This window comes from Dufourea novaeangliae, unplaced genomic scaffold, assembly GCF_001272555.1.
Source record: "Dufourea novaeangliae isolate 0120121106 unplaced genomic scaffold, ASM127255v1 scaffold118, whole genome shotgun sequence".
In the NCBI taxonomy this organism is placed as follows: Eukaryota; Metazoa; Arthropoda; class Insecta; order Hymenoptera; family Halictidae; genus Dufourea; species Dufourea novaeangliae.
Genome location: NW_015374006.1, coordinates 3,285,824 through 3,305,505, shown reverse-complemented (window position 1 = coordinate 3,305,505; position 19,682 = coordinate 3,285,824). Strand labels below are relative to the sequence as shown.

At 40.9% G+C, this 19,682-nt stretch overlaps 1 protein-coding gene across 1 annotated transcript in view; it reads left to right on the top strand.

Moving 5' to 3' along the window:
• Nucleotides 1–19,682, top strand: part of LOC107188289 — a 106,739-nt gene that overhangs the window by 40,665 nt on the left and 46,392 nt on the right. Inside the window, 4 exon segments of the mRNA XM_015576558.1 lie at nt 945–953; nt 4,869–4,946; nt 10,987–11,206; nt 18,594–18,714. Coding sequence (XP_015432044.1) covers nt 945–953; nt 4,869–4,946; nt 10,987–11,206; nt 18,594–18,714 — 428 coding nt within the window.

The window sequence follows — 19,682 nt, the reverse complement described above, 5'->3', positions numbered from 1 at the left end:
TGGAGGAGGATGAAATAATTTCGAACGAAGGAAACCGTGGATTGGCCACGAGAATACTCACGAGGTCCGCCGTTTCGCCGTCACGCGACCACTTATCGAGAGAACCCTCCTCGAATCTGTCGTCGCCGAGACCCCTTCTTAGAGTTCGACCCGTGTTTGTCACCCTTCTGTATGTTCGATGTCGACAATTTTTTCTCTTGGTTGTTGTGTACCGTAAAACCTTGGCCCCTGACACCCCACGCGTCCGTGCAAGTGTACCAAATCCAGTCGAATCGAGCCGGAAACGAGGGGTCAAACGATACACGCTCGAAAGCCACGTGAAAATCACTGGGAACCAAAATGGCGTCTCGATCGCGTAGTAATACTTGCGACGCTTGCTTTAATTCACGAGCGCAGCGCCACAGACGTTCCCGGCGGCGAATTACGAAACCAACGGAGTGGAAAACGCGAACGGCGTCGCCCGAGTCCCAGTAATTTTCGGTTTTCACGTTCACCGACCGGGAATAATCTTCTCTAGGAAGAGCGACACTTAAACGTATATCCTCTTCCCGCGCGAAACCAAGAATCATCGTTTCCTAGTTATTCGAAAATGTTAGTTAATAAACGAGTATCTTTGTAGGCAAACTTGCAGAATTAGAAGAAGATTGTTCCGTCCCGGTGAACATTTATACGTTCCCGATTTACGTTTTGTGCCTCTCGTGCCTCTGACCTCTTAATGTATCTGTCACCCGTTAACATACAAAGCTATTCCAAAAGAAAAAGCAAAAAAAAAAATTACCCAGAAATAGATGCAACCGATATACGTTACTAACCGGCATATCATGCCATTTTCTTTGTTTGTTCTCTGTGGCGCCCGTTGTTGTATCCACCTGAACACCTGAAAAATACAAAACCACTCACTGCAAAAAAAACCTCTCAAAAAATCTCAAAAATTCGACCTCCAGGTCTTGAAGGTACTAAATCAAATGCCTCCTTTAACGAAGTTAAATTAAAAGGCTTGTCTCGTTTACTTTTGCGTTACGTAGCGCGCATGCCTCGTTGCCTGTTTTCCTTTCTCCGTCTTCTTCGTTGCCAACAGTAATGTACATACACGCATCCGTTTTTCGTTTCTCTCGATTTTTGCGTTCCGCACCTAACCGTAACGACATAACAATATACAGTGTCCCACCTGACCTGAACACCTTTAATACCTAACTTGCTTTTCATTTGCAGAAAATTTCATTTAATAAATGCTCAAAACGATGTCCATCTAATCCGATACATTTTTGCCTTAATCCCCCTATCGTAGTTATTTTATTATTTAAATCTATTTTCATACATTTATCGATTTTTCGTACGCAAGGTCACATGAAGGTCACACTATTATAGATCATTAGATTGGTCTTGATCCCAGCTATTACGCCACGCTGATAAATCTACACAATCCCACTTAAAAAAAAACATCGATACCGTTAAAATTTCGAAAAATATGACCTTGAGAACAATTTTTGCTTATCACAATATTTGCTTCTTCACTACAATTCTCTTATATCGTCACGAACAAGTGGGGTATCGAAAGTGCTCACGTCAAGTGAAACACCCTATATATCCCTTCACATGTGTCTGCCGTGCCACCCTTTTCCTTCTTTCTTTAATTATCGTTTCCGATCCTGGTTACCATACAACGTGAATTTCGTTCGAAGCCACACGGGCTACGGTTCGCTCGAGCAACGCGGAATATCTCCCTTCGTTTAGTAACTACTATAATCGACTTAATTATTCACGCATAATCCTAGCCCCCGTAGCCACGTAAATGGAGATTTTATAATTGAAGGATTGATGCAGCGACGCGTTACACCGCGCGGGCTCGTATCGCGTGTCGCGACATAATTACAGCTCGGTTCCAGCCATCGTGTCGCGTTGCATAATATCGTTGTAAAGGGTGTCTCAGCAAGAACTTGAATTTCGAATCGCGCGCCATTTTCGTTTGTCAAATGGGAAGTCAGTCATATTTGGCGCCTTTTTAGTTACTACATTGACATTTACGAAAATGACGCGTACACTTTGGAAGAACGTTTGTTAATAATGAAAACCCATTACAAACATTACAAACGTTGTTACAAACCAAATTTCCAGGTCGTGTCATCTCTCGTCTTGGAGACCAAAGCTGGCCGGCAAGAAGTTGCGATTTAACCTGTTTGGATTATTTCCTCTGGGGCTTTTTGAAAAGTAAGGTCTATGGAAACCACCCTGAGACAATTCAAAGACTCAAATTCGTAAAATCCACCGGCCCTTACTCCAATACGTACTGCGAAATTGAAATTAACCGACATTTTAATTCATGTTTAATGTCATTACTAACTCTGAAGATATCAATAATAAAATGTAAAAAACAAACAATTAAATTAAAGGGAAATAATCTTGCTGAGACACCCATTAATTAGCGGAAGGTGGCGAAAAAAAGAAAAGTATTTCAATTTATTTTCATTGTATGGTTCGATACCGTTTTTGTCGACCCTTCCCGCGGATAAAAACGTTGCTCGATCGTTCCGTAATCCTGCAGGCGCGATCTTGCGATCCTGTTTTGCTCTTCGTCACGTTTTTTCTGTAGTCGTGCTAGTCCACGTTTCTGCGTTGGATAATAATCAACGTATCCGTCGAATCCTCCGGAGAATCGAAAGGGTTGTCCGTGTTTCGTCCGTGTGCAACGGAACGCGAAATCGATCGGATCGATCGTCCCGAGAAAAAAAGGACCGTTCTCTATCTCTCTCCCGAGGATTCCATCGGATACGCTTTTGCACGTGATTTCATTTGACATTTTAATCTTCTGAGTGTATACCCGCACGGAGAATCGTCACGATATATGGATCGTGGTCACGCATGAAGCATACGTACATAAATAATGACCGTAGTGAGTAGGTCTCCGTGTTGTCGTAGTTAGATTGCAACCAGCCGATCAATCACGCGTAGAATATATATATATATACCAATTCCTACGACCGCTTCGCGATGATATATACGTGTCACCACAGCGTTGTCTTCTTTCGGACGCTTTGCCTTTCTCCCTGACACAGCTTCTGTTTACTATGAACAATATAAAATTTGTGTCGATGGAAGAAAGGGGTAGTGTGCGAGACATTACATCATTAGGATGTAAAAACGACAGGGGATCTAAGATCCTCGGACGATTATAGTATAAGGACCGGAAACGGTCATAGAAGCTTATAATAAGTAGCTGTAGGAACAGTTCATTTGTTCTTTCTGCGGATACTGTCAGAGTATAAATATATTATACGAATGTCATATTAATAACCACAATTCGTAATACAAAAAACATAATATTTTAATTGAAGATCCTCCAGGAAGAATGACTGAACTTTATCCATGCGCCCATTTGATGATGAAGGATTGTGGCAAGATTATATTCACCTCCTTGTGGGTGTATTCATTGTTCACTTTCGTGAAACGAAAGCGGGGTAAAAGGAAAAATGTTAGAGGTCGGGGAATCACGGTGCCCCGTGCAGAAAATAAAATAATCGCTTATCACACCACGAACACGCTTGAGAGTGTAGAAAAGCTGGATAGAATGTACAGGGTTGGAGAGGAAGGGTAGGCGAGGCGCGAAATTAGTGCTCTGGAATTAGCGTCTGTCCATGGGAAGCAGACAGTAGCGCATGCATCGAGCACGGGGCCCCGTGCAATAATATCTTAATTGAAATCTAGCCCAGGCCGCAAATCCTGTCGCGCCACACCTACCACGGCGCCATAAGCTAATTGAATTAGATTCTCTCTGTAGAGATTCACCATTTTCTATCTTGCTCCGCCTTTTGATCGTCATTCCGCCATTAATTTTATACACTCTTGTGTTTCCGTTTCCCACACACATACACTGTCTCATTTTTCGTTAATCGATCATTAATCCAGGCTCACCTTCTTATCAAACCGTTTTATCTGATTCTGTTTTTTAGCCTGTCATCGTCGTATTTTCTTTTTTTTTCTTTTGGAGGTTTTATTCGACCACGTTCTGACCCCTGTTATTTTTATCTCTTGACAAAGATTTATTAGTCGATTCGTTGCACCGTTTATACGATGTTTTTCGATATGGATTAATGTTTTTTTATGCGGGGATAGGAATTCGTGTTTGAGCAGAGCTCTTCGATCTAGATGTCTAGTAGTTTTTTCAACGTTAGTGTGAATTTAAATGGTTCTGTTGCTCGAGAACGCGATTTTATACGAAGTTACTTCTCAATAGTGTTCGCTGTAATTTCTTCTCCGCTCAAAGCACGGCTTTAAGACAAGCCAATGTAAATAAAACACATTTTATCATGTCTGTAAATAGTATTTGTAAACAGCAATACAGATATCTCAAGTATATTTGGCATAAAGGAATATGTACAGATACAGCACTGATAAGAACAGCAGTCACTGTGTAAAGCTTATATATTTTCACGCTGAAATGTTATTAGAGAAAACGAACGTATATGCCAAATGTAACGTTCGATATCATGTTCCTGCAATATGTTTTCTCAATGATTTCGCAAGTAACTGTGTTTTCCTTCTAAACGATATCGATCGCAATTAGAAGCACTGTATTTTCTTGAGACTATATGTAGAGTTTCTATGTATTCAGAAATCTGTATATCTCTCGTAAAATCACGCTGAAAATCGTTTCATGTATATTTTCTCATATCTCCACTCACAGACACACACGCACACACACTTTTTTTATTCGTTTTATTTTCATCGTTTTCCACGTCGTCATCATCGTCGTCATTTTCTCCCCCTTTCAGTTTCTCTCTTCCTGCTCTTTATATCTCTGTCCACACAATAGAGAGACTGGAAGGCATTGTTTCAGAATCAGATGAGCATTAATTTTTATCTTTTCCCAGACAATGGCGGCGACGAAGAGGAACGCGGCAGGTCTAACATCGGCGGTGCCCAGAGCAACACTGAACGACGAGGAGCTGGTAAGAATTCGTCCTTTAACCAATGTCCTTACAGGCATCATCGTCATCTCTCGCGTCGTCTATCAAAACGAATCGAGAAGAATTTGTCATCACGCCGTATTGGGGGACGGAATAACCGAGCGTATCTCGTGTTCCGCGTGAAAAACGATCGATCCTCCCCCCAGCTGTCACGAAGTATTTATCCTTCAGAATCAACGTAACCCCGAAATGTCTCAAAGTTTAATTCTGAGATGAAAGGAATTTAGTCTTCTATCGGAATCAACGCTTCGGACATTTTTTTTCGGTTGATGTAGTAAAGGGAACGTAAGAAGGAACGATCGTTTTTCATCGCGAAACCTGTCAAAAAAGCCCTTATCGAGACGGAACATAGAGATTCGGGACGTAGATGTGTCGGAAACGTGACGCACAATCAAAAGGAATCAATTTTCCGGCGTTCGTTGAAACGTCCTGGCGGCCTTCGAACACGAGAGAGACTGCTGTCCCGAGGCTGCGGTAAGGATCGTTTCCCGCGCAAAGTCGACGGGTAGATTGAAATTAAGGGGAGGTTACAATCTCCCCCTCGCCCCGAGTCGAGCATTTTAATACGTTCAGCGGTGTCCATTAGAGAAATCTTGATAGTACAATTTTCGTTTGGATGCACGCGGCGTAGCGGGGAAACCCGATGGTAGTCGCGCTGCTGTGTCGCGAAACGACGGGGACAGGGTTCCTTAACAGTCGATTGGAACGTCGCGCGACAGCGATAAGCAACTGCGAACGTTTTGTTAAGAGAAAAATAAAATCGTGGTCAGATAACGTACAGATATAGGTATAGTAACGGAATCGTGAAAGGGATACACAATGTGTGCCAGTTTAAGTGTGTACCGTGTGTATTAATTTCTGAGGACATTAAAGTATACGAATGATCCAGGACAGTATAGTAATATCAATGAAGATGCTATTAGGGACGTTTGGAAACGTGGAAATAATGGTGGGTAACAAACGGTAGAGAACCCAATAGACCCGGCATAAATCACAGAGATTCCAACAAAAACGTCTGAGACACCTAGGAAGGGAACGGATGTGTCAGAATTCTCTGGAGATCTGGGAGTCCTAAGGGCCCCCATTATGACTTGTTTGGGTAACAAGACCCACAGACCTTCTAAGGTCCCTAGGACTAAAGATCTCCAAGGTATCCAAGACTCACATGAACCACAAGAACCCCCAGTACTGGGGCCATTGAGTTAGGACTCTCTAGGAACTCTCTAGTCTATTTATTTTATTCGGTCTGTCGAGTTTCCTGTCATCTATACCAAGTCTGTTGAGTCATCTACCGTCTATCGAGCTTCTTATCAGGTGTATTAATTCTGTGAGGATCGTATCGAGTCTGTCGGATCTTTTACAGCCCGGATCAGGTCTAGGAACTTCCTTACCAAACGTACATTATCCGTTGGGTTCCCTATCGCCCTGTACAATTGACTATTTTGATTGACTTTTTATTTGGTCTCATCTGTATTAGCTATCAAACTCCGTGCATTAATGTTCGACGGACAATCAAAATCAGACACGCATACTGTCCACACTGAAACTGGCCACGCTAATACCGAGACGGTAATTCCAACAACCGGAATCCTTAATATATCGTAAGAAAAAATGATAAAGAAGAAGCGTCAGATTAGGGAAAGAATCAACGTGATGGAATTTAATTTCCGATTAAATCCTCTAAGGCCTGTCAGCCTCGCCGTCGACGTTAGCGACCCAATTTCAGAATAGGGACCAAAAGATCTACGCTCATGCCCCCCACCCCCGCCTAGAACGTAAGACACGCGTCATCTAACTTTAAGCTGCGACATACATCCCCGCGTATCCGGTGAAACGCTCTCTCCGTGGAGCTGAATTTTAACCTCTGATAACTTTCTTTCTTTTCACATGAACTGTGCTGCATTTTATCCTCATTTCCGCGCTATTTTCTTTCACGTAAGTGTGGCCCAACCTCTGTCTCTCTCTCTCTCTATCTCGCTCTCTCTCTCTTTTTCTTTCTTTCTTTCTTTCGAACTGTCTCTTCTACCAATCTATCTATCTTTCTTTGCCTTTCTGTCTATAACTCTCTATCTCTCTCAATCTCTTCCATTCTCTCTCTCTCTCTCTCTCTCTCTCTCTCTCTCTCTCTCTCTCTCTCTCTCTCTCTTGCTATCTGTTTCTATCTCTCTATCTTTCTCTTTCGCTATCTCTATTTCTGTTTGATCACGCTCTGTGACTCTGAGACAAGCAACGTTCGTAGCGATCCTAGACGAGTCGTTTCTTCTAACCGCGGGCGTAGTAGTCGTCACGGTTAACGCACGGTCGCGATGTATATGTGTGTATGTCGGTCACGTATAGGATATCCGTGGATATGAGATGCTACAGTGGTCATGTAAACCGGGTGTAATTAGGCTAGAGCTAGGTCTCTCCGATACCTGTCCCGTGATACCGGATGTTCCTTGCGCTCGCGGAATGAAAATCAAATAACGCTGTCGCGTGTACTGGAGTTAATTATACGATTAGAAATTTATTACGGAGAATGTTATAGTCCTCCAATTTGTTGTTAAAGAAATATCTGGGTTTCGAATTTTACAGTTATCCTTTGCACTGCACTATTTCATCGAGTTTTTCTATTCTATTCTTTCATTAACGAGTATTTAATTGAAGCCTAAGGTAAAACAAAACTGACCTGCAAACCGTTAAAAATTGTAAAAACGAACTTTCAGTATCAAATTTTGCGTTGGCTTTCGAACTTGGTGAAACTTTATCCTATGATATAATATTTCCCGTGAACCAAAACTAACGTTTCCAGAGAGTTGTGTATATTGCTTGACACTTTTCGCAAATTACCACGATATAATGTGTCAACCGTTGTAGCAAAATTTAACGCGTATCGAAATAACCGATAAATGTCCGCGACGATAATAGGATTGTCGAACCGGTGAAACTACATCGAAATCGACAGGAGGGTAAATAGTCGGAAAAATGAGGAACATCCAGAAGATCACGGCGCGAACACCCCCCATAGTGCTTTTTAGCGGATCGATGCTTTTTACATCCCTTGCAGAGCGACCCCAATAGTGCGACACCTAGAAAACGTGTTCTCTCTCTCTCTCTCTCGCTCTCTCTTTCTCTCGCTGTTTCTCCCTCGAAGTACCCGGTACTTTCGAAAAACTAAAGTAGAAAAGTAAAATAAACGTGAAAAAAGAAAGTGAACAACGTGATCGCGAGTCAAGGATGTTCGCCGGAATCGATAGGAAAACGAGTACCGTTTTGCCGAGGGAGAAAAATGTCCGAATAAAATTCCGCTTCTCGATCGTCCCGACCAGGCGAAAAGCCCTTTCGAAGTGTCGATACGAGAGAAAGATAAAAATCGAGTGAAAAGAACCGTAGCCGAAGGGTCCTCGAGAGAGGCCGTGCTCGGTGCGACGACCCGCGCGACCGAGAGACACGAAAAGAAATAGATCCCGAAAACCTCGAGGAACCTCCGTAGCACAACCTAACCTCACAATTCCGAGCGGGGGATCCTCGGAAGCTGGAGAACGCTGGCTCCGCTGGGGACATATATGTATCGAAAATAAAAACCAACATGAAAATAAATAGAAGCACACCGTTCCGAACCAATATGCTTCTGCTCTTTTATACAGTATATTTCGAACCGGGAATCGTTTAATATTTTATAAATCCATCGAATGGGATTTCAGTCGGTTCTCGCCCGATTTCTTTCCGTGGCTTCGTAAATAAAAACGAGAAACTCCGTCATTTTATAGATCACTACAGTCACGCGACAGAGTCCATCGTGGAAAGATGAAAAGCACAAATCTATAAAAGTTCAATAAAAGATCAAACGTGTCCCTTAACCCTCATCCGTTCCTGATTTACCCAACTTAATGTTAAATTCACCCGGTGGCAAAAATTAATATAACGAAGTGATAAATAATTAAATTTGCAAATTCTTTAATGTAAAAATCACGAAGTTTTAGCTTAATTTACTTACACATGACAGAATAACGTGATTTTTTAGGAGAAAAATCTGTCGGATGGACACAAGAGACGGATGAGGGTTAAGTAAATTAACCGAAATGACGATGTCGATTTAAAAATAAATCTGGTCTAGTTGGTGATATTTGTTAAAGATAAAAAGGGGACCAAGCTTGCTTACCGTAGGTTCAAAGAGAACCAGCGCAGCCAGCGTGAACAGTTAACGAGGACAAATACACGTCCGGAACAGTTAAAGGATTAGCCTCCTCGTCTGGCTTCTCCCACGCGTTGTTAGCTTCCCCCTCTCTCTCTTGTTAGAGGATGTTCGAAAGGACGCCGCACCGCGATACCTTGCGACATCAGGCGTCGTGTTGCGGACGGTGATCCTTGCGAATCTCGCTAACACACACACACACACACACGCGGCTGAACCATCCCACCCAGATATGCCCCCCTCAAACCCCTGTTTAATCTGTGTACACAGGATATGCGTATGTAATTAGGTCTCGCAGGCACCAACGCTCCCGGCACGTTATGATCTCGCGGGTAACTTTCTATACGCGAGTGCTAGTGTGTGGATGACGCGACTGGCAGCGTGTATGGGACCGTCTTGCATTACGTTTGACTCTGCATGAGAGTGTGTACCGTGTGTTCGATAGAGGTGCGAACGATCGAATGGGTCGAAAACGCAGACATGGTCGGAAATCGAAAAGAATTCTTGAGTTTTCTGGAGAATTACTCTGGGCAAATTATTTTTGACTATTTCTGGGATTTCGATGGATGAACGACACCTCGGCTCTCTGATCGAAGAGGATCCATTGCAGATAGCTGCATGACGATGTTGGGATGTCGCAGAAAATATTGCGCAACTGTGTATATATATATATATGTTGGTTGTTGGTTTTTAATTTTCTGTGATAGAGGAATGGTTGCCGAACGATGACAGAAGACGATAGATCGCGATGGAAATTATTTGTTGTGTATATTTATGATTTTCTTGAAACATGCAATATTTTCTGGGACGCGTTAACAGAGATCTTAGAAATTCTTAGACGTCATAGAGTTTCGAATCAAGAGAACATGGAAAAATTTGAACGATAGTTGATAATCTTGTGTATCTTTTGCTGTTCATACCTGTAAATTGCTTTACACGATTGTAAATATACATGGTTGAATTAGGAGTTTTAGAAACCGAACGAGATCCCGGGAAGAATTTTAGTGATTCCCTAAATTGACTGGCAATAAGACATATCTATACGTGCTTGAAAAAAATGTAGAAAAAGACACACAATTTTAATGTCTTGGAACAAACGATTGATTTGGTTGAATGTACTGGAAATTTGTGAAAATTTAAAATTGTTCAAGGATTGGGAGCAAAGTTATGATCCCTTGAATTTAATACATTTACAATTGGAGTTCTATGAAACACGGGACAGCAATTCGCTTGAAATGTCAATTTTCCTTTAAAACGAATTGCGCGCGTCAAGCTCCTTGATCAAATTTTCGATGGTCGTCGCGAGCTGCAATTGCTCGTCTCTTGGCAGTTTCATTTTCTTACTTCTCTTGGCTGCCAGTCAATTACAGAACGAATACCAAATGAACCTTTCAGCTCATAAAATTTCAACATTCATAGAGGAAACACGAACAGTGCGAGACCAGGCTGATAATGTTAAAAAATATTATTTTACAAACCGATTCCATGAGTCTGAACGCAAATAGCGCACCGTGGAACTATTTCACTGTATCTATTTTTTTTTATAAATTTACGGCCCCTGCTACTACAATAATATTTACCTTTTCTTCAATACTCCCCCGTTTTATAAATCAGTAAAGTTGAAATCATAAAACCTGGTTTCACACTTTCAACGGATCTCTTTTTACAAACTTCATTAAAAAAAACATTTAAGATTAGTAGTCCAATGTACAAACAGCGGAGCCGAGGTGGTTTGAGTTGTGTGTTCAAAGTCTTTCCAACCCCCAACCCCTTCCCATCCCCCAAACCCTCGTGCCCCATCATGTACGCTGGTTTTAACAACGCTGTGCAACGCTGAAAAACCCGCAGAAGATGCACGTGTACAAGAAAACGCTGCAGGCAATGATCTACCCGATCTCCTCGACCACGCCGCACAAATTCGTCACCTGGACGGCGACATCGCCGACCTACTGCTACGAGTGCGAGGGCCTTCTTTGGGGCATCGCTCGCCAAGGGGTGCGGTGCACGGAGTGCGGTGTCAAGTGCCACGAAAAGTGCAAGGATCTGCTCAACGCGGACTGTCTGCAGAGTGAGTAGTCATTGTGTATTTTTACCTTTTTGGAAACCTTACATCCGACGGGAGGCTCACCTGTGGCCATACACGAAACATCCTCTCTAACACGTACCGTAACGATCCCCTCCGGTGTTAAATTTTCGTCACACTGGACTTTTCAGATTCTTTTCTGAAAATAAAAACGGAAGCTTCTATAAACTTTGCAGTAATATTCTCGATAAAAAGCCTTTTGATATTACATTTGCTGTATATTTTACTGATATGTTCAATTGTAGATACGCTCCAAAAATGATCGATGCAGGTCTCCATTTGCGTGTTAACCCTTTCACACCTAGACCCTTAAATTGGTATTCCAAAATTATAAAACTGATAGAGGTATATGTTGTATCTTATTATTTTGGAATTGAAAATATCGATATTAAACAGACATATTTTTGGAAGAAATACGTGAATTTCTCAACTAAAAACGTGGAGATCTACTTCACATCGGTGAAGTTACGGATCTTTGCTGACAAAAGTTAGATATTAATCGGAGGCAGAATTTGACGCACTTTTAAAATGAGCATTTTACCGGTGCAACACTGGGCGTTCAAGAGTTAAACAATACCCAGCAGTCTAATGGTTACAAAGCTTGTATGTATTTTATTATTTAACATTTGTCGACGATGATTTCTAATCAATTAAAAAGGCGAATGGAAATCAACCGTCAATTTCCTAATGTTCGTTTGAATTTAAAAATTTTATTTTTTTAACGTACGAGTAGGTACGTTGAATATTATTCGTCAGAGGAAATTCACTCAATGCAGAAACACTAGACGGAAATATGAGTGAACGAATTAACTCCAAATTTTATGGACTTATTTCCAACTTATTTCCATAGTAATGGTGTAGTTACACTTGTAGTTCTGTTGAAACAGGTTTCGAGCATACTATGTGCGCAAATTATGAAACGCCCATATACATTTAATACGACTAATAATCAGATGATGTTTTAGATCCGTAAAGGATCGTGTAATACGTGCCCCTCGAAAGCGAAAACACACGAACGCAATCTTCATGCGAGACAAACCGTCGGGACATTAACTCGTTGTGAACTCCGACGTTGATACCCCGGCAAAATTATACCAGGTCTCTCCGAACTTAATTGCCAGTAGCGCAGCGGGGAACGTAATTAACGAGCGCGTCTAACGTCCTTCGTGTTAAGCGACTCCGTGAAAACCGGAAAGAAACGCGAATTTTCCGAATCACACGAGACTTTACGCGACTGCTAATATCTAAATACAGTAGCTACTTGGACAAACATATTTTGCAGTATTATTTAAATATTCATGATATACATTAGAGATGTGCGAGAACCCGAAAATATCGGGTCGGGTCGAGACGAGAATTTTGTCGCGAATTAACACAATCTTAAACACGAATATTTGAATAAATAAACGATATGTAAACTAAAAGTAGGTACTAGTAAAATAATTAAAATTTAAAAAGGCTATAAAGTTCTACTTAAATACAAAATTCATCGGTACTTGCTGTGGGTTCTATACAAAACCTGTTAGTAAATATCGGTAGTAAATATTCCAATTAAATCGACGCTTGATTAAGCGGCTCGCCGAGTGATTCATTGATCAGTTCACAAAGGTCCGTAAAATCGTGAAAAAATGCCAGGCGGTAGGAAAACGGTGAGTTTCACACGATTCATGTTATTCCTCGAAAATCGATGATTGTACGCAGTCACGATCGTTCTGTGTTTGCTCGTTCGATCGTCGACCGGTGCCTGAATCGAATCGATAGTCAGTTCGACGCGTGCGTCGATGGGGAATGTTAATAACTCACGTGGCCGCAAGAAGAAAAGACCGGAAATGTTACCCACGGAAAATTACGTGACTCCGGGGATCGATCGACGCGACCCTAATTGGATCTCGAGCATTAAGAGTTCTCATTTCAATTAGAGTTGTTCAATGAACGCTGAATTAATCATTCTTCCGGTCGAAGTTGAGTAACCGCCTAAGGATTCAGTGCACATGAATTACTATCGGATGGCGTATATCCTCGACAATTTCGTGGATTTAATTTTTGATTCTTTACCGATTCAAATAGATACCATTTTAACTGGAACACGATAAAATTAATTTTTATTTTTAATCAGAAAGAAAAAGGCATACCATAAATTTTAAATCCTTAATTTATGATACCTTGATTCATACAGATTCGAGTTCGCGAAAAAAAAATGTGACGTAATGCGTGTAATTAATAGGTAACTCGATAAACGAAAAGAAAGTCAAGATAGATTCAGCCTCGCGTTTCTGTCTCTCAATTAGTATCTAATTAGTATCGTAGATTTCTGTAAGCACCTTTGTAATTAAGTTTCTTAGACAAGGCTCGTTTTTTCATTTTCTAGCCGATGCGAGGTAACGGCCCTCTAATTAATAATCGATAAAGTGACCAGTCTTTGAATAACACTGCGCAACAAAAAGTAGCTTCGGGTATCGTGGACCCCTCTAATTAATGCGAGCACACAAACAACATTTGATATTTTCAATCTAAACTGCCGAATTGATATTATATTAAAACATACAAATTAAAGGAATAGTGAAGTAATCACACGAACGAAAATAACAAGGCGCTTCTCGTCGTCGTTAATTAACGTTGTTTCTATCGGGAGGACTCATTTTGGTCGAGACTAAATTGGATTTCGTGAAACATTTCACGAAGACAGAGAGGAACTCGAGATTTCATCGGAACAAAGCCATGGACACTTGTAATGCCATGGTCACCGTCAGAATTTCAAGTTGGCTCGAACAGATCCTCCACAGAGTCTTTTCTCCTCCTTTCTCCTTTCATTCACCGCTCTCAATCCCGACGATCGCACGATTTCGCTTTCTACCGATATTTCATCCGTTTCTGATTCGTACAGGCTATTCGAAATTAATGGCTCGACCCTTTCAAGTCCTAGTATCGATGAAGCTCCCGGCCCCGGTTGGCACACGCTATTGTTTTACAGCAAATTCTCGTAAATCCTCGGTGGCGAGACCCTCGGAAGTTCGTACCCTAATTTTCTCCTCGAATTAAGATACCGATCTACTTCATCACGTTCACACCGCGGTCCCATAAAAAACTTTGAAATTGATTTTTATGACAGTCTGTAGATTCCGTCGAATACCACTCTGGTTTTTACTTATTAACTTTTATACAGGGTGTCTCATTATGTTTTGAATTGTGAAAATGCTCAAAATATTTTATACGTAATTTGAATGGTATCGAGTGGTCAACAGCGCCTGCAGGATACTAACATTAATACAATTCAAATTATGCATAAAATATTTGCTGTGCTTCTACAATTAAAACAGATATTCGTTGGATCACACTTAAATGAGACACCTTCTATACATATTCATTTCTGCAGACTGTCAGTTTCATGTATAACTCCCCATTTCTCTATTATTGTATTCGTTACTACGTCCGTTCGCTGTAAAGTAGACGTATTAGAAAGGAGTCTTGGGTTCCAGTCCCGACGGAACTATTGGTTTTTTTCGCGTACAAAAAAGTTATTGCGTTTAATATGTTTTTTATGAATATGTATATGTATTATGTATTATGTATATTTGAGTAAATTATTTTAGTATTCCATTGTTATTACAACAGTGTAACAGTCACAACGAACGCATGTTTATTTTCAAATATCGGACTAAAAGTATATTTTTATTCTATATTATTACATATAAGTGAGTAATATGTATCAAAAACGTAATCGAAATACAGATTTGTATTACACCACAAACATCGCATAAAAGGTATTTCGTTATATTGACATTTGTAATAATTATGGACGTTGCGGGAAAATCACTATTATTCACATTATGGAACATATAACGAAATATCACTGTAACGCTTAAAAAAAGTTTTAAAGTTCCATTTATATCATTATCCTGTAAAAATGTTCATACTTCTAGCAGCATTCATATTCCAATCAAAGAATTTACAGAATAAGGAAAAGGAATCTAAAGTAATTTCCAGTAGTTCTATACATCTTTATCTCGAATAATTTTCTAAAACATTCAAAGTACTAGACATTTTTACACTTTGAATTTCATATCGATTTCTAAAATAATTCTAGTTCGATGTAATATAGAACGTGGTTTTATGAGATAGATTCGAAATTCGCAGCCATTAGCTCAATATTATCATCAGTTTACAGTACTTTACCGATGATAATACAGATTGCCCAGGCCTCACCACGAGGAGGTTGCTGCGAGTGAAGGCCCAAGGCAAGTAGATGGAATCACAAGTTCTACATCTACCCACCTTTCACAATAAACCTTATAAATTACTTAAATCTTAACTATATAATACTACCGATACTAAAATCCCTCGGCGGATGACTTCTTTCTTGAGCCTAAACCTATAAAAAACTAAGTTCCCTCGTCGGTTGTCTTCGTTCTTCAGCTTAGAACTAATATTATCTTAATATTCTAATTAATACGAATTAATGCTAGTAATACGAAATAACAAATTTAACGCAATGTAGTCGCTAATACTCAAACGAAAGAGATAGACGGAATGGAAAAAGTTCCATCGATCATTTCGTTTACGCACCTAATATACCAAGCCAAAAATTAATTCTACGATGAACCACGTTAAACTACAGTATGAACAAGTATCGCGATCAAAGTGTTGCCAGAACCTGGTTTAAGAAAATAGGAAAGACGGGCGCAACCTCGCAAACCCGAATCCATCTCTCACTTTCCAGGCCCTTTGGGCTGGTCACCTACGTACCAGACCCGAGCACAGGTCATGACCAAGTATGGTAGTGCAAGCGAGATCCCCTGTAAAACAGAGTCCTTTTACGGAGCAGACTCCCGACTACTCCGTAGGCGGGTACGTTGTACCCAGGCGCGCACGAGCCTTTACTCCAAATCCTACTTACCAGGCAAAGACTAAACACGTCCGATATCTGGCTTCTCAATAGAAACCAGAGGGATCGGCAAACAGTCTTAGTGCACAGGCCCACTGCCCGTACCATAATAGGTACAGACCCACTGCCCATACCCCAAGTCTGTGTAGAGAAATCAACGAGCAAAATGAATTAATAATAACTTGGTATGCACAATGGCTGATCACAATTTAAGTCTATTAATAGATAGACTAAAATTAATAATAAACGATGTGATGATGAATATGAATATAACAATGAATATCGAATTATGATTTAAGTTTAACTTACAGTAACTTAACGCAGTGGTAGACGCACGCTTTGAAGATGTAGACGTTGATCGATGTCTTCTTTCGATGGAATAACTGTTTGGAAAAATATTTTTCATTATACAATACACATAGAATACATAATATGCACAGTAAATAAATCACAGTAAATAAATCACAGTACATAAGAAGATAAATATCGAAGCCAATGGTTCTCGAACATCTGTAACATACAAGGGATTAGTAACAAGAGAGGGGACACAACAATATGCACAGTAAATAGATTAATAATATGCACAGTAAATAAAATAACATAGTTGTCGAATGCCTGCAACAAACAATGGATTAGTAACAAGAGAAAGGACGAGTATGAGACGCGCGCCCACCCTCCGCGACGGTTCACGACAAACTGAGGAAGCTAACGCCGTTATGTATTGGGCGTACGCAGGTTTGTTCGTGATGAATTGTTTTTGCCGGCTTGAACGACCTTTTCCTTGAACGACCCAAACACCAGATGGTACGGCCAGGTACGGCCTTGGTACGCGGCGTACACGGCTAGGTCTATAAACTGTGTGACGCAACGTCCCTAGCTTGTTGGACCGACGGAGAGCACCGATACCGCGGCACCCTCTACCGTACTCTCTCGCTCGCACACCTCCCCCCATAGACCACCGAAATTCCTCGGCACGCGTCAACACCGACAAAGAGCACCGATACCGCGGCTTGCTCTACCGCTCTCGCTCTCTTCTGTTCGCCCGCTCCGACCATCTTCGGCATCGTTCGGCACGCGTCGGCACCGACAGAGAGCACCGGTACCGCGGCTCGTTCTACCACCCTCGTTTATTTATGATGTTCATATTCCCCAAATAAATATCATTTTTAACTAATTTGTTTAAGCGACATGTTCCTTTTAAAGATTTAGCTCTCCAGTATAAATTCCTAAGACCGTTATTTATTATTCATTTCATATCGTTAAATACGATTTTTTTCACAGGATACCGATTTCTATTGAAGTATCACAAAGTGATTGAAAATATGAAACTTCTTTACCTCTTCTTGAACATTCTAATTTCATAGCCCTAAACTGGGTACCTGAAAGTATTTCATTGAATTTGTGTAAAAGATTTTACTACTTCCTAAACGACTCCGTGTGATATTTGATAGCCTAAAAAACAATGTGCCGATACAGGGTTTCGATTTATTTACGAAACTAATCTGACCGCTTCGAGTTTGTTTTCCACGAATTCCAACCGATTGCTACGTGTAATTTCCGGGTTTGGTCGAGTGCAACATTTTCACCCTGCAAACTCTCGCGGCCGGTACTCGCACCGGAAAATTAAATCCCTTCCGAATAGTTCCGGCCGACGAAAGACGCGAAAGTCCGCGCGTGCAAAACGGCACGTGCCAGCCGCGAGTAAAAAGATCGCGTCTTTCGAAAAATCGGGGTCTGGCTTCTATTCAGAGGGTTGGAAAAGCGCGAACTCCGAGGAAAAACCGCGCACGGGTAAATGGTATTCCTCTGGCATCGTACAGAGAAGCGGTTAAAGGGTTAAATCAGCGTCGAGAGTTCAGAAGTTGAATTTTCTTCGTCATTTTCCTAGTTTCCGTGAAGTAGCAGTGTTTCGGAATATTTTTTACCACATTTAACGAAAGCAGTACCTACTTTTTTTCGGGAAACGTTTTTGTAGCTTCTTCCATTAACGAGTAATAATTATATCAGTGTTAGTCACGGTCACGGATGACCAATATGGCGACGAATATATTCAGTTTGGATTAACCTAACCCTGCAATAAATAGTCTCCTTGTTCCTTAATTAATTTGTTTAATATCTAATCGTAAAAATTCTTATCTTCCTGACAATTTTCCTCGACAAAGATAAAGGCATTGAATAAAATAGAGGCTTTGAAAGCGACCTGTACGATCGTTCACAAACCTTCCTTAATAATTTCATGGGAACCGACTTGCATCGAGCACGAGCGTTGAACGTGAACTGCAAAATGAAAAAAGGAAATCAAAATAATATTCACTGTTCGTATAAACATTAAACGTGACTCCCGTCGAAATACCGGTTTTTCACGGCAAACAACATTCCTTTCAAATTAAACGACTCCCTTCCGAGTGAAATTTCTCGTCGGTGCTCGAAGCCGAAATGCGTTCCCGTCGCTCACGAATTTTCACCGGTCGCTTTTTTCCTTTTTCCCAGGGGCGGCTGAGAAGAGCTCGAAGCACGGGGCCGAAGATAAGGCGAACAGCATAATCACGGCCATGAAGGAAAGAATGAAGCAGAGGGAACGGGAGAAGCCGGAGATCTTCGAGCTGATCCGGTGAGTCTTTCTTGGCCTGTCTTCGGCCGTTTCTTTTTTCGCTTTCTTTTTTCTGTCGCAGCGAAATCGACACGGCGCGGTAAAAACGCCGTCAATCGATCGTCACGCACATATTTCAGGGATGATATAGTCGATCGATTACGATCCGATCTGATCGGATCGACGAAACCGTCGCCATTGCTAGTCGAATGGCCATCTAAAAGACGTTTCGTTGGAATACAAATGATACATTCTCAGCTTCCCATGAATATGAGAAATGGTCACTGCTTTGCACGCGCGATTCGATTCTGACCGTTGGTCGGATCTACGATGTGGTTCGTGAGACAAATGGACGGTGTTACCGGTAGACGTGTAACGGTAGAAATGGCCAAACGTGATGGACCGTCTGAAATTGAATCTGCTGCAATCTTTGAATCCCCTTTTAAATGAATGACTATTCATGATTCCACTGTTTATATACTTATATACCTATTAAAGGTCAGTAGAATTATCATTATTAGTAAATAAATCTGTCAGATATCTTCACTTTAGGTCCTTCAGAAATAATGGTCCTTAACAGATAAATAAGAGGAAAATGGAACTCTGTACAAATATAGACTTCGAAATTCATGGCAAAGCAACAGTGAGTCACGTATTTAAGAAACAGCGACAGAGTAGAAGTTCTCAAGCTAATGCTCTATTGATTCAGGACCAGTAGAAGGTTAATCATCCAACACCCCGACTATTCGATAATTAAATTACTATCTGCAATTATAACACCCGTGAATTACACTATATTCTGCGCCAGACATTCCAATTACGTTTTAATTGCTTCTGGCCGTCAATTCTTAAAAATTCTTAAAGAGTCGGCTCTCGAACGCAAAGGGTTGATATTTAAGATTTAGAGTAAATGATACTTTTGCCCTAAGAATAAAATTCCTTTTGTATCTGGGAAATTATTAACGATAAAGTAATGCTTGAAAGTACAG